General features: G+C 37.4%; 1 protein-coding gene across 3 annotated transcripts in view; it reads left to right on the top strand.

Moving 5' to 3' along the window:
- Lcp1 (lymphocyte cytosolic protein 1) overlaps positions 1-16276 on the top strand; it is a 92995-nt gene that overhangs the window by 53900 nt on the left and 22819 nt on the right. For 2 of the 3 annotated variants that reach the window (XM_021257865.2, XM_004844204.4), the window contains 9 exons: positions 2984-3071; positions 3718-3881; positions 4050-4179; positions 5637-5769; positions 7448-7529; positions 9118-9283; positions 10972-11114; positions 13116-13211; positions 14633-14828. In XM_021257865.2, coding sequence (XP_021113524.1) covers positions 3008-3071; positions 3718-3881; positions 4050-4179; positions 5637-5769; positions 7448-7529; positions 9118-9283; positions 10972-11114; positions 13116-13211; positions 14633-14828 — 1174 coding nt within the window. In that variant the 5' untranslated portion in view covers positions 2984-3007. Of the gene's footprint in view, positions 1-2043; positions 2151-2983; positions 3072-3717; positions 3882-4049; positions 4180-5636; positions 5770-7447; positions 7530-9117; positions 9284-10971; positions 11115-13115; positions 13212-14632; positions 14829-16276 lie in introns of those variants that run through there. The other variant, XM_087197337.1, reaches the window with a different exon arrangement.

The raw sequence follows: 16276 nt of genomic DNA, 5'->3' as shown, positions 1-16276 counted from the left end.
TGTCACTACTAACCTGGAAAATACCAGCTATCTTTAAGCAGAGATTCAAAACTTGCCAACCTAAGGAATGGACAGGCATTGTGGCTTTTTCAGCTTTGGGGAGTTATTTGATTTTCTTATGATTTAAAAAAAATCTTATAATTTAAAGCCACTACTTTCTTTGGCCAAATGTCTAGAGAGTCTACAACTATAGATTTAATAAATTTTGCGCAAGCGCAAGGACCCGAGTTCAATCCCGGGTACCAAAAAAAAAAAAAGGAATAAATTTAGGTGCTCACTGAAAAACTAGTAGCCAGACATGATCAAGATGAACGATCTGAGATTTGTCTTCTTAGATTTATGACTTGGGCAGTGATTCAGAAACAAAGTTCCAAAACTTATCCCTAATTTGAAAACTACTTTAAAATGGTTCTTAGCAGGGCATAGGTAGATGATGCTATGGGCTGAGGGTGTAGCTTAGTGGGGAGTACATGCTTTGCATATATAAGGACCTGGATTTGATCCCCAGCACAAGAGAGAGAGAGAGATTGTGAGAGATTGGTCAGATAATCCCTACACCAAATGATACAGGGATGATGAAATAGGACCTCCAAATGATATAAGAGAAATACTATACTTCCCAACCTGTTGGATGTCTGATACACTGAGTTTGTGTTCTCTAAAACTGAAGAATGAATTCTAGGAACAATGCAGGTTACAAGTAGGAAATATTTATTGAGAGGATAGCTCCTGAGAGGCAGGAGGCATCTCAAATGGGTAGCCATGGACCCCACGTTACAGAGAAGTTTTATAGAGCAAAACTCCATGGGTACAACATGGGTTAAAGCTATGATCAGCCAGTAAAGTTACAAGTATAGTCATCTAGGTAATAATGGCCCAGTGGGGAAACAAGTCACATAACAAGTGTATGTGGAGAGAACAAAGACTTTTTCTAGGAAATGATGGGTCCACAAGTCTTGGTCACTGGAGTGACTGATATTTATCTAGATGTCATTAGGCCAAGTGTTACCCCTTATCTTGTCCTTTGGGGAAGTATGCAGGCTTGGTCATTTCTTCTTTATCTTGAGGCTTGGTCTCCAACGGATGCATCTCCGGCCACCATTGTAATGTGTTTTACCTTTGTTCTGACTCTCTGGAGAGCCTCTCTGAGTACCTATAATATTTCTATGTAACTTAGCTGTCTATAATACTGTCTCTTAGAGGTTATTGTGATGTGTGAATGAGATTGTGTTTGTTTATATAATTAAGCTCTCAATGGTTTCTGTCTTCCACTAGAGAATCCAATGGACCAATACTTCTTAGATATATAAGGCAAATAACAATAAAATAAAATATTAATTGATATGGATTCCAAAATAAATTCAAATATAATAACATATAATTCTATGATATTTCACTTCATACTCCCTGAAGTTCACATCAATGAATAAGTTGATAAAGTCAAAATATAATTTAGGGCAGGTGAATATCTGGAGTTTTTCAACCAAATACTCTCAGAGATGTTATTTTCATTTGTTTACTTTTTTGTGGTACTGAGTGTTTACTTTTATTTACATTTAAGGTTTATGTTAACAGAATGTTGCTTGGGGAACCAAAAGTTTGAAACCACTGATATTTGTATGTGTCAGGATAGTAAATTGGGTGGTGGATATGGATTTACAGAATTGAGTGTTACGCAATTTTGACCTACAGATTTAAGTGTTAAAACTACTTCTTTTTTGTGTGATTGTTGGTTTCTATAGAGAACAAGAACACTATAGAATGACGTGAAAATATTAAAAAGAAAATCAATTTAAAACATCCAGTCAGAAATTTGAAATATTTTAAAAAATCAGTAATTTTACTAGAATGACCAAAATATAATTATACTTAGAAACACTCCATCCTCCACATTCCCACTCCATTTATAAACTCTCTACCAGGAAATCAGATGAGTTGTAGTGGAACTCCCATTTGAACTATGCTGGTGTGTGTAGGATTAGCTAGGGGTTTAGAGAACTTAATCCATTTTCTGTATTATTCTCTTTCTCCACGCTAGAGGGCAGCAGTAATGCACAGGGAACAGGAAATTGTTCAAGCTCTAGCAAGATTCTCAGCAAGACAAAGAACAAAACACCTACAAAGTACTTCAGACTTCCAGTTATTAGAGGGTCAGCTTCCTTTCCTCCATTCTTAAATATGCATAGAATTTTGACTAACTCCCTTTGAATTTGTAAAATATATCTGTTGGTTAGGCCAAACATACTAATTTAAAATATGTCATGAAGATATCTCTGAAAAGGAATTTATGTAAAAGTTAAATGTTTTAGTTGTTAATTGCTGTGTGATAAACTACTCCAAAATTCAGAGAGTTTATCCTCTGTGTTCTAGTGATTGACCAGGCACAGCTGCTCAATTCTTTCTTTTGTTCCTCGTGATATTGGCTGGGTCTGTGGTCATCTGAGAGCGCAAATGGTCCAGAAAGTCCAAAATGGCCTAGTCGGGTGGCTGGCACTTAGTGCTGACTGTCAGCTGGGTGCTCAGCAAGGACTGGTAACCAGATCACCCGGTTCTCCTTCACTGTGGCTTCTTTATGTGGTTTGAATATCTCACAACATGGTAGTTGGGTAACAAATGGAGTATCCCCAAAAAATGAGAATTCCAGAAGGAAGGAAGCAGAAATTTCCAGTTGTAGGCATCATTTCTAGCACCTTCTTGGTCAAAGCAATTACAAAATCAGCCCAAATTCAAGGACTGGAAAATAAGCTCTACCTCTTGATGTGAGGGGCAGTCTGTGTATACAAGGAGGGGAGAATTTGTTGAACATTGTTCTTTGGAGATCACTACATGAGGGGTTAAGAAAAAGCCTACTGCTGACTTACATTAGAGGTAAATCATGCGGGATGCAGAGGAACATTTCTTCATTTAATAAATGGCATTGCTTGTAAACATAGTACTTTAAGAATTAAGATGTACAAAAGTCATCTCTATGTTCTTCTTCCAGGATCTGTTATACAAAGCAGTAAAAATGGCCAGAGGATCAGTGTCTGATGAGGAAATGATGGAGCTCAGAGAGGCTTTTGCCAAAGTTGGTAAGTAGACCTGGTATCTCAGCTACACAGTTCTCTCCTCTAGTGACAGATTCAGTGAAATGGTAAGCAAAATAGCAACAGTAACAGGAGACCACAGTGACAGTGACAAGGGAGCTGTTTTGAAAGTTATGCTTTGAGAAAACGACTTTATCAAAACATGGACTATGGACCCTTTTCCACCCATGACTTTTTCCTGGAGTTCACCCCTAAGTCTCATCCTTGGTATATTGTCTGCTTCCATTCTTTTCCCTTTTTTTGGTACCAGGGATCGAACTCAGGGCTTTGCCCTTGCAACCAGGCGGTGACACCACTGAGCTAAATCCCCGGCCCTCCATTCTTTTCCTTTAATACTATGACGTACTTTGTTACCCTTTATCACTGAGGCTGTGGCTTATTTGAGAGTTTCTATAAGAATTCTCTAGGTTCTATTGCCAGAACCTCTTTTTTAAAATTATGGCTCTTTTACTGTAGGTGTTGGAAGTGATGCTTGGGCCTGTATCTAGTAGCAGCAGGCCTCTTATGAGATTTTTGACCCTTTCAGAGCCCTTGAACAGTTGCTCCCCCTATCCTTCACCCAGCCTTCCCTGACCTCTTTAAGAACTATCCCTGAATTGCTCTGAAGCCCCACTTTGCTTCTGCATTACAGATACAGATGGCAATGGGTACATCAGCTGCAATGAGTTGAATGACTTGTTCAAGGCTGCCTGCTTGCCACTGCCTGGGTACAGAATAAGAGAGATCACAGAAAATCTGATGGCTACCGGTGATCTGGACAAAGATGGGAGGATCAGCTTTGATGAGTTTATCAAGGTGAATATGATCCAGAATTCAAAGAGATACATTTGAAACTTGCACTTTAATTCAGTTTCAAAAATATCCAGGAGACATTACTACCTTCCTTCCTTCATCATTATGCACTTTCTTTTGTGATTTTCTGTGCTGCTGCTTGGTTTCTAAAACTACATTATATTTTTGTAGGTTTTCCATGGCCTGAAAAGCACAGAGGTTGCCAAGACATTTAGAAAAGCAATCAATAAGAAGGAGGGCATTTGTGCAATTGGTGGTACCTCAGAGCAGTCTAGTGTTGGCACCCAGCATTCCTACTCAGGTAAGCTGTGCTAATGGTTGGGGACTGTGGAGAAGATGGTGTTGGGGTGTTGAGAGATTTGAGGATTGGAGAGGGCAATGTGTGGAAAGGACCCATGTCTTCTGGGGTTACAGATTCTGAACTTGAGACTCAAACCTAAAGGGTGAAAATAAATGCAGAAGAGCATGACTATGGACTCCCAGCTATTTTCCTGTAAGTGAGCTGGTTCCAGGGCTGTAAAATAGGAGCAGTCCGAGCTTCAGTAGGGCCCAATACTAAATGGTATCATCAACGTTTTAAAAAATACCTTAAAGGCTGCAATAATCCTATTGTAAATTGCATGGACAAAATTAGCTACTTCTCATATCTTCAATATAATGATTTTTTTTTTGGTACCAGGGATCGAACTCAGGACCTTGCGCTTGTGAGGCAGGCGGAAGCACCACTGAGCTAAATCCCTAGCCCATATATAATGATTATTTTTAATGCCTACTGAGTAATCAAAAAATTGTGTTTTCATTGATTTGCAAGAAAGTAGTATATTTATTCTGGAGGCTGCCGTCCAACATCCTCAATGGAAACGTCTAATAATCCAAACAGTACAGTTGACCAACATTTCCCAAATTGAGTTCTCTAAAACATTAGTTAATCAGTTTGTGGTTAAATATTGCCTGTAGTTGCTAGGACGAAGTTTAGTCTTTTGGCTACACAGTGTTTCCCAAATTTTTGTGAGTCAGAATTCCTCGGACTCATATTTGTTTTTGTGACACACAATTTGGAAAATGCAGTGCTAGAATATAAGGCATTATTAGAAGTTTTACTAGAACTTTAAAATAAACTTATAGCAGCTCTACTGATAGGAAAGAAAAATTATATCACAAATGATTTCATTTCACAGCAATTTCATTATAGTTACATAAAGAAGCTCAGAGATATTATAAGGATTGTCCATGATCAATGCAAGATTTAAATCAGCAGGGCTATAGGCAGAACCCCAAGTTTTATCCTATAAGCATTAGGCCACATTTATATTTAAATTATAACTATATAAATATTTTTATTATTTTTATATATGAAAATATATAAATGTATATTTGCTTCTAACTATAATATATATGCATTTTTATTATTGTGTTCTAAATCTGCTTGGCATGTTTTATGACTTGGAATGAACATAACTTTTGTGCCTTTTTCCCAAGTGATCTGAGATGTTTAAATGTCAATAAATAATGAGACAGCTGGGCCAGGGATTTAGCTCAGTGGTTCCGTCGCCTGCCTCGCAAGCACAAGGACCCGAGTTCGATCCCTGGTACCAAAAAAGAAAGAAAGAAAGAAAGAAAGAAACAAACAGTAAGAGAGTGGGCTGGGTAATCTTATAATGTCTCTTCTCAGCTTGAGAACCTGAGGTCCTTGTGGATAATGTTGTTTTTATCACATTTTCACCTTGCAAGTAAATCATTTTAATCATTTACTTGCAGAGGAAGAAAAGTACGCCTTTGTCAACTGGATAAACAAAGCCCTGGAAAATGATCCTGATTGTCAGCATGTCATCCCAATGAATCCAAACACCAATGATCTTTTTAATGCTGTTGGGGATGGCATTGTCCTTTGGTAAATAAAACTTCCTTCTTGGTTTCCAAATAACTGCCCATTTTGTGCAATGTCAATAATTCACTGTGTACATCCTAGGCCCGCTTCCTTTGGTGCTCAGCTGTACCAGGAATGGTTTTGTGGACTTTCATTTGGCCAGGTCCAAGAAAGCAAACCAGTCTCAGAAGCAATTTATAATGAAAAATATAAAACTGCTATTTCTTGGATAGCGAAGAGGGGTCCACAGTATAGACATAAGCACACACATAGAGATCCAGTAATATAGTCAGAAGCTTTCAGAGGAATAGCTTCTCCACTACCATGAGAATAAAACAACCACAAAAATAATCAATATGAATGGGTGAGGCCACCAGCAAAAACAACTCTCACCCCCATGCACCCTGCCTGCATCTGTGGCTTTGCCTTTTATTTTCCTTTTTAAGAATGGCCTTCTCTACCCTCTCCTTCTATGCAGATTCACCATGACATTTTCTGGTCTAACCCATCTTCGAGTAATGGGATTCTTAGAGAACATATTATCTGTAATACTTTGAGAACTACAGCATCATAATGGTCTGCTTTGGACTGTTACATAGCTTTTTCTGTAATTGGATTTGAAGCTTTTTCAAGGAACGAGATACAAGATATGTGTTTTGTCTCCCTTTCCCCTTCACCATCTCCCAAAGCTTCACTAGTTTAGTAAGAGTTTCATATTTCTCAAATGATGATTTTAGGAGATTGTTTTGCTTTAGTTGTAGTACAGTGCCTTTTATTTAAATATGGGTATACATGAGTATGAACATACACAAGCAAAATTATGGAAATATATTTTTAAAAATCAGTCATACACAAAATGGTAGTTGCTTAACAATTGTTGGGAAAAACTGTTAATGCCTATTTCTCTTCTCATTAAATGGGAATAGTCATATTCACCATTTTTATCTTCCTGAGTTTTAAAATTTTTTTATATTTTTTTCGGTACCAGGGATCCAATTCAGGACCTTGTGTTTGCGAGCCAGGTGCAGTGCCACTGAGCTAAATCCCTGGCCCCTGGTTATTTGTTTCTTTAAATAAGATGAAGGTGACCTAAGGTGATTTATTTTTTAGGCCCTGTTTTACAAACTTGGGTAGAATCAGTTTTTCATAAATAATTGCTTGCTTTGGATATCTGATCAGTACATTAGATACTTACATGAAGGAACTGATAAAGCTCTGATTGAATAATGACTAGAGAAGGATATGAAAAAGCCATTGGATGATAAGTTAAAGGTACTGATCAGGTATCAAATCAAAAGGTAGGCATTATAAAAGCTCAGAAGTGTATTAACAGTATTAATAGATACAGTTTTCATGGCTAGGAAATTAGAAGCATTCATGGGGGATTTGCTTTGCTTATCCACCTAGAATATCCTAACATGCTAAGGGAACTAGGATACTTTTGCAGCTTTTTAAGTGAGCGAATGAAGTGGGATCCTCATTTCTTACCTCAATGTATTACTATGGCTTCAGAGACATTCACTTTTCTTACAGATAGTTTGAATCTGGTCAAAATCTCATGGCTGATTTTATGTCTAAACACTGACTACACGATTATGTTGCTGATACATTCAATTATAATGCTGCTAGAATTTGAACTCAATGGTACTGGGCTTTGTTACTCAGAATCATGTTTTCTTTCATTTCATTGTTTATCTTTCAGTAAAATGATCAATCTGTCAGTGCCAGACACAATTGATGAAAGAACAATCAACAAAAAGAAACTCACCCCTTTCACTGTTCAGGTATGTCTCCCCACCATTATCTTAGAGTAGGATTAGCTTGGAAGCAATGAATACTATCACTACTGAACCAGCTTTCTGCAGGAGTTCAGACATTCCCAAATCCAGGCTTCAGGCTGGTGACTTGCTCTAACTAGTGGGAATGGAAGGACACGTTTCTGTATGGTCTTTTACTAATATAGCAGATAAGAGAGGAGGAGGGTGTGGTGTTAATAGTTAGGTGGTCACTTAGGAATAAAATTTACACTGCCTGAAGTTTTGACTCAAACTTTCCCTAGCAATTTATCTTTGAGTTGATGCCAAATACGTAACATTTAGCTGAAAAGATGAGCCTTTCTAAGAAGTGGGGGGTAAAAACCGGGAAGTTCTCTGGCAGCCTTCACAGCAATACTGGCCATAGCCACAAGTATAATAAATATAACTTGCTTTTATTCCTTCAGTTTGCTGATTAACTGGAAGAATAACCAGCAGAAAGCAAGCTGTGTATATATCTTATGTTCCAATATTTTAGGATCATAATTCCCTTGCTCAGAAACCATATCTTACTTCCCAAATCACGAACAGATCAGTATCTCCTGTTTCAGTTTAAGTGACCCTCTGTGCTTTTTAAATGGAAGTAGTGACCAAATTGAGAACAGTGATTAAACAAATAGGGAAGCAGATCATGTTAAGTTTACTCATAATGTTGACCATAAGTAGAAATAGCATTTTTTTTTCATTCACTATTTGAACAGTAGGGTAAGAATCCTCAATTCTGATAGCCTTTGTTTTATTTTTGTCATAAAAAATTCAATACATCTCTGACACAGAAATCTCCTTTATGGATCTTAAAATAGTGTATAGACTCCCGCTGCCTGCTTCGCAAGCATAAGGTCCCAAGTTTGACCCCCAGTACCAAAAAAAACGAAACAAATAGCATATAGACTCTAGATTGAAAACTTTATTGATTCTATTCCAACTGTGTGTGAATTACATACATGCACTGTTGTTAGTCATAGGAACCTATAATCTGTGTGTGTGTGTGTGTGTGTGTGTGTATTCAAGTTTCCTAGGTGTAATGGATATTCAATAAGTTGTCTTATTGAAAACTTCATCTTTTCCAGGAATTTGGTTTTTATCTTTTTCTGTAATTCCTGTAATACCCAATCTGCAAGTCAAAAAGCTATTCTGTTGCTCTTTTATGACCTCAATTTATATCAACTAAAGATAGCCAGTGACAGGACAATGACTTCCCTCAAAGGTGCCCCTTTCTTTCTGCCATTAGCCAGAATTAGGAAGCACTCAGTGTGTAGTCTTCTTCACAAAGCCAGATGAACACAGAAATGACTCATTAATTTCCTGCTGACCAGGAAGGGCCTTCCACTAAGAGTGCTGATTTCACTACATAGTCACTGTGTAAGCTCTATGCCTCAGTTACAGGATTTTCTCTTATTATGGTATTTTTCACTGCTTTTCCTCAGTGTTAAAGTTAATGAAGACCATACCATAGGCCTGTGAATATTCTGAAAAGAACATTGCTGTATGCAATTAGTGGTCATCATCTGCCATCTGCAAAGTGACAGAACCAAACTTACATACTTTCCTCCCTCAGGAAAATTTGAACTTGGCTCTGAACTCTGCCTCAGCCATCGGGTGCCATGTGGTTAACATAGGGGCTGAGGACCTGAAGGAGGGGAAGCCATATCTGGTCTTGGGACTTTTGTGGCAAGTCATCAAGATTGGGTTGTTTGCTGACATTGAGCTAAGCAGAAATGAAGGTAAGGGCAAATATCAAATGTTGTGAATGGCACAGCTTCCTATTGATGCTTGTGCTGGGGACTGGAGGAGAAAGATGCCAGCAAATCTCAAATTTGGACAACTGCACAGTTGTATTGAATCCATGATAGTAATCTAACAGATTCTATACACACCAGACTTTTCAAAATGACAGAGCAAAAACTTTTTAAGACCACAGACTAATAATAATGCTTGGTTAAAGCATATAGCACAATCTACCTGGGACTTCAGCCTTGAGAGATTTCTTTTAGAGCTCACTTTGCCTTTCACATACTTCCTAGTGAGTGAGACTAGTTTTAACTTATATTTTGTGAGGCAAGTCATATTCAAATACTTCAATATGTGGACCAGATTAGGAGAAAGTTGGTCTATTTCTCATGAAGACTATAGAGGAAAATGTGGGTCGGAGGGTACAAAATTGCATTTATGTGGGATAAAATCTAGAGAGATAATGTACATGATAATGAGTATAGTTAATTATATGTTGGTAATTTTCCAAAAAAGTAGCTACTTAGGTACTCTTAACACCAGAAGAAAAGGGAATGTAAGTGATGACATGACGGGATGTTAATTTGCTTTACTACAGCAATCATATCACTGTGTATATCAAGATAAGTATATAAATACACCATGTTATATATGTTAAATGTATAAAATATAAAAATTAGAAAAAGGCTGTAGAAAATTATATTTAAGGTTTTGAAATTCTGAACTAAAGATGGAGCTGCCAGCCTTTGTCTTCTCTCACCATCCTGTCCACATTTAAATAGGTGTATCACAAATGCTCAAACGAAAGTAATACACCTGAATAAGTACCATAGAAACCATAGTGTTACCGCTTACTTTTTGGTTACAAATCCTACCAAAATGAAATATCAAATCTTAACTTTTAGTTTTACATATTTTTTTTTTTGGTACCGGGGATTGAACTCAGGACCTTGCGCTTGCAAGGCAGGCAGCGGAACTACGGAGCTAAATCCCTGGCCCTGTTATACATATTTTTATTTATATGCTCAAATCACAATAAACAATGAAGAAACCTGAGAATTCACTTTAAAACACATATATTAATCATAATATAAGAAAAAAGCAAATAGAGATCTTAAAACCCATGAAAAAGAATATTGATTTGCAAATTCAAATTAGCTAAATTTAAACCTTCTAACCGAGCAAAAAAATATTCATCTGGGGAAACAGGAGAATTGATTAGAATGTTGAGTTGCTATAATTATAAGCAGGTAAGGATTTGAAATATAAAATACCTAGGGGATGAGCCAAGAAAACACTATCATTATTACAAAATTGATCTCTTAAAAGCAAAAGTGTCAAGCCATAAAACATGGTTTCACTGACCCAGGAGAGCATTCTGAGCTAATAGTCTAGGTTATTTTCTTGACCGTGTCCTGGTGTCCTTACACATAGTATTGAGATTCACTGGGGTCTTGTCTTCTCCATCTAAAAAATGAGGAAAGTAAATGAGCTCACAGTAGTCCAAGCTTCTTTTAGGAAATAATACTGCAGTTTGTTCTGTGGGAAAGGTTATAAGCACACATGCCCCCAGAGAGACAATGCTGCTGTCTTTTGCTTTCCAACAGAACTGTGAAAGTTAAGACAAATCCCCCTAAACATCCCCTGCATTTATTTTTGTTCGGTTTTTGTGCTTCCTCAGCTCTGATTGCTCTTTTGAGAGAAGGAGAAAGCCTGGAGGATTTGATGAAGCTCTCACCGGAAGAGCTCCTGCTGAGATGGGCTAATTACCACTTGGAAAATGCAGGCTGCAACAAAATCAGCAACTTCAGCACTGACATCAAGGTAGGAGGAGTGTCCTTTGCACATGACTAACTGGGAGGAAAGGGGAATTTGGTGTCAGAGAAAACTCAGATACTGAGCTTTCTGTCTTCAGAAGGTCTGTGGTTAGTGTGGTCCTGTTTTGGAGCTGCTTGCTGTCCTCAAAGATTTGTCTGCAGCTCTAGTTCTGGGTCACACCATCTGCCCAGGGTCTTAGTGTAGCATCAAAGGGAGGAGTCTGGCTTGAGGTTTGATTATCAGGGTGAGACAGAGCAACGACAAGAGTAAGACAGCTTAAAGGAGAGCATCTGATGGGATAGGAATTCTTTTTTAAAAATTGAGTGAGAATAACTCCTCTAATTACACTAATAGTAGCAACCACAGTGTCTACATGCCAGGCATTGATCTCATTGCATTATACATGCATTGATTGGTTTAATCCTCACAAGATGCCCTGAAGTAAGGATTATTAGTCTCCTGTTTTACAAAGAAACTGAGGTAAAGAGTTCCACAAGGGCAGAAGCTATGGTCTTCACGTTTGAGAAAGGTTCCACGCCCAAGTGAGAGGAAACAGCTCTTGGCGTTGGTAACAGATGAACTAACATAAAAAGCTGAAGGAACAGTTCAGGAGAGTCCAAAAACAGTCTCCATCGGAACCCACATGAGATGCTGGAACATAACCTGAGGGAAATATTTCACTCCCTCCTTTCTCAAAAGTTAATAGTGGGGCCGGGGATTTAGCTCCATGCTTCCGGCGCCTGCCTCGAAAGCTCAAGGTCCCGAGTTCGATCTCCGGTACCAAAAAAAAAAATAAAGTTAATGGAAACCTTCTCCAAAGAGAGAAAGGCAGAGGAAAGATCATGTGACCTGCCAAGAATCCACCTGTGAGTAACAGCTTTTTGCTGCTGGACAAGGTGGACTCGTTGGTGTCTAGACCTCAGGTCCTCCAGGCACAGTGACAGTTAGAGGAAAGCTTCTAAGTGGAGAGTCTCTCTGTTCCTTATGATCTAAGCTAAATCCATTTTTCTATCCATACAACTTTGAATGCTTATCAACATTTTTCTAGCAGCACCAACCAAAATGGGGTTTCTCAAGGGCTGGACCTCATCCCTCTCTGGGCTCAGCAGTTAAATTCTGCAATTGCTGTAAAACTTTTCAGCCAGAATTAGGATACATGATCTTAGCTGTCTTTCTATGATTTACCTGCCTTTCTGTCACTAAAAGCCTGTGTTCTTTAGATTAACCATTTTGGACATTGAGAAGTACAATATCTGTCTGAGACAGGACCAGGCAAGCTGGGCGCTTGCACAGTTGACTGCGCCTGTCCTCACGGAGCATAGGAGGGATGTGCTATAATGTGTATCTGAGCAGCCAGTACCTTGGAGTATTCTTCAAGTCACATAGAATCTAAGAAAATGTGAGGCCTCAATACCTATATCCAATCTGTTATAACTAAACTTAAACATTTTTCTAGTTTCTAGAGGAACATTAAATAAACCTGTCATTGTATTTTTTTCATTTACGAAGACTGTTTGTTAAAGCTTCAGCCTCCAGTATTTGAAGTCTTTTATTTTTCTTTTGCTGATTGTGCATGTAAATGTGTTTTTAAACTCTGCTTTAAACTTCTGCTTCCTTTTTCTGTCACTTTTTTTTAAAATTAAACCTTAGCTGGCTGACTTCTACAGCAATATAAAGGTATATATATATTTTCCTGTATACAATTAAATACGTAAGTTGTTTTTCTCCCATAAAGATAACACAATAATATCTGCTTCTTTGGGTTGCCTTTTATGTGTCTTGTATTTTCAATTGTTAAACTCTTTTTAAAGGAAAAAGCAAATAAAGTATGCAACCAAACAAGTAGAACTTCCAAATTAGTGAATGCTTCTAGCTTTGTTAATTAAGTTACATTCCTAAATGACAATGGAATAAGAAATAAAATATTTGTTTGGGGGAAATTATTGTCATGCTAAGTACTTAATTAGCCATGCTGTTTTGCAATTGTCATTTCTTAATTTTTCACAGGACTCAAAAGCTTATTACCACCTACTTGAGCAGGTGGCCCCTAAAGGAGATGAAGAAGGTATCCCTGCCGTGGTTATTGACATGTCAGGACTAAGGGTAAGGACACATCCCTGGGTGTGGTTAGAGAACACAGGACACTGCCCTTGTGTTGGTTGTTCCATTGTTCTATATGACCTTACTCTGGAGTTCTACTTAAATCCTGGTGAAACTATTTAAAAATCTCTTAAGAGTTTTTATGATAATTGTGGAAAAATGAATCTGGAAACAAACAAATGCTAATTCAGTGCCATCTGCCATGCTAGGCACTTATTATATCCCATCCTTTCAACACCAACCAGATCTGAATATTAAAACTTCAAGTTTTTAAAAATTTGGTTTTATTTTATTTTTAATTGATATACAATAACTAGGCAAATGTTTGGAATACAGTGTAACATTTTGATATATATATCCATTGGGTAACTGTCAAATCAAGAGCATATTTTTCAGTTTTGCCAACATATTTGACGTTGATCTTGAGAATTTGCCTTGTCAGTTTTTCTGCTTCTGCTTCATTTATTTAACATCATTGGAATTAAACCCAAGGATGTAATATTGAGAAATGAGAAAGTTAAAATAAATGAGAAGTAAGGGTCATCAAATGTATAATGTAGGGCCAGGGATTTAGCTCAGTGGCACCACACTTGCCTCGCAAGTGCAAGGTCCTGAGTTCAATCCCCAGTACCAAAAAAAAAAGTATAATGTATAGTATTATCTACTAAAGCATCAACTCAAGAAATAATTCTAGTTTAAAATTCTATTTTAGACCTTACAAACAGTGGGCCATATTTCAACAAAATTTTAGTCTTCTCATAAGATTCTGCTTACAAATGATTGGAGATTCTCTGGAATCATTAGAATATGTGGAGTGGTTCTCAACCTGAAGGCTGAAAAAGCCAAATTGATATTATATGTTGATATTATACATCAGCAACAATATGTAGGTTAACTGACTGATGTTTATTTTGTCTGCCTTGCAAGTATACCAGTGCAGTATATGAAAAGTGATTATACTAATCAGATACTGACAGTTCTTATTGAAGTTTGTATATTTTATGAATTAGAAATAGGAATATAAATTATTAAACTTTTTGATAGACAAAAATTCATGAAGTCTGTGCAAGAAAATAAGAAGGAAGCTTGATGGCTAAAATAATTAAGATCAATGTAAATGAAAAGATTGGGGAATTTACTGAATTTCTTTAAAAACAGGGCAACCAACCAACCATTCATCTGAAATGGTTCTGGATAGAGATGAGAAGTCTCAATTACCTGACTTCTGAGATTCCTCTTACTTGTGACTGTCCGTTCTTGTGCAAGCTCACATAAGTTCTTATTTGCTGTTATTAAGTGTCTACCTGAGATAAACCCCAAGGGTATCAGTGAGATTTTCCTTTTCCTTTTCCTTTTCACATGATACATATTCATGTTGTGCCTGGAACCTTGGCCCAGCCTGAACACATCCTTTTTCATTGCAGGAGAAAGATGACATCCAGAGGGCAGAATGCATGTTGCAGCAGGCAGAGAGGCTGGGCTGCCGACAGTTTGTCACAGCCACAGATGTTGTCCGGGGTAACCCCAAGCTGAACTTGGCTTTCATTGCCAACCTCTTTAACAAATACCCTGCCCTGCACAAACCAGAGAACCAAGACATCGACTGGGGGGCGCTCGAAGGTAACAGTAAAGCAGTTGCTTAAGATGTTTGGAAAAGTACTCACAATTCTAATTCAATGCCCATTCAAAATCTCCTCCTGAGCAAAGCCAAACCCCTCATACATGCAAACAAGCCTATCAATTCTCTGATATACAACAAAGAGAAATAAATAAGAAGTCAATTACAGCAAAGCAAGAATAATCAAATATAATTATATCACGTATATAGGCTTCATCCATTATCAGAATTTAAATGTTTTAGAGAAGACAGTGCATTTAATTATTAGATGAAATAAAACCTGAGCTCTAAAACCCTAGTTTATGAACTTAATAGACTCGGTTAATTTCTAGAGGTGATAAATGGCCACCATTCACTACGTAAAGATGATATTTAATTTATACTAGAATATGAGGTTTTCCTTTTTCTCTAGTTTCTTTGATTTGGATTCTTAGAGACATAGAAAAATATTCTGAGGCAGAATCCTGACAGTTGTATTTTGTGGGTTAATATCCTAAGATTGGACAAAGAGCATATAGTTGTAGTCAGTTTCTTCCAGCCAAAAGTGCCAGAAATGTTTACGTAGCTTTTTTTCTCATATACTAATTGAAACAAAAAATAGTCAAAATTAATACTAAATGAATATTACAAAAGCAAGGAAATCTAGGTTTAAATATTGGTTGATTCTTTTCCAAAATATATTACTCTAGTTGGAAATGCAGTATCAATCTGTCCCAAGGCTGCTGCATTTACATCGTTTGACAAACCATGGTCAGGGTTCTATGTATTTTGTTGATCTCAAATGTATGTATCAAGTCTACTCATCACCATTTCCAGCTGCCCTTTAGGACATTGAAGTTTGGGGCCTTAGCTGTCCCCCATCCCCCCATTGCTTTTCTATGCCACCTTTCATTGCATCTGCTCCCCTTTAGAAATTCTCCATTTCCATTAATAACATTTGTTTTTCTTTAGTCATCAGAACTGAAGACCTTGGGTTCTACTCTGTCTTCCTCTCCTTCACCCTTTAATCTATTAAATCAACAAATATTGAAACTTCTTCATTTGGAATTTCTTCTAGATTGTTATTTTCACTTTTTCTGTTCTTCTGGATTCAGATTACCTCCTACACCAATGATTTTAATAGGTGTCAGAGGCCTGTTCCTTCATTTATCAAACACTTGAATGTCCTCCACATGCTAGTTCCAAACACTATCGCCTCTGCATGTTTAATTTAAATGCCTATCACCTTTCAGTAGGGCCAGGGATTTTGCTCAGTGGTTTCAGTGCCTGCTTCGAAAGCACAAGGTCCCAAGTTCAGTCCCCAGTACCAAAAAAACCAAAAACAAACAAACAAACAAACCCCCAAAACCTTTCAGTATCTGCACAGTGCTGCCAGGCACATCCCAATATAGTTTTCATTATATATCTGCCTTGCTCAAGAATTTACTATAGTAATAAATAAAGAATCCAT

Source organism: Heterocephalus glaber, unplaced genomic scaffold (assembly GCF_053883595.1).
Source record: "Heterocephalus glaber isolate CG9 unplaced genomic scaffold, H.glaber_assembly_v1.0 deba00001666, whole genome shotgun sequence".
Classification (NCBI taxonomy): domain Eukaryota; kingdom Metazoa; phylum Chordata; class Mammalia; order Rodentia; family Bathyergidae; genus Heterocephalus; species Heterocephalus glaber.
The sequence above is the reverse complement of the archived record's forward strand: the minus strand, read 5'-3'. Positions and strand labels throughout refer to the sequence as shown.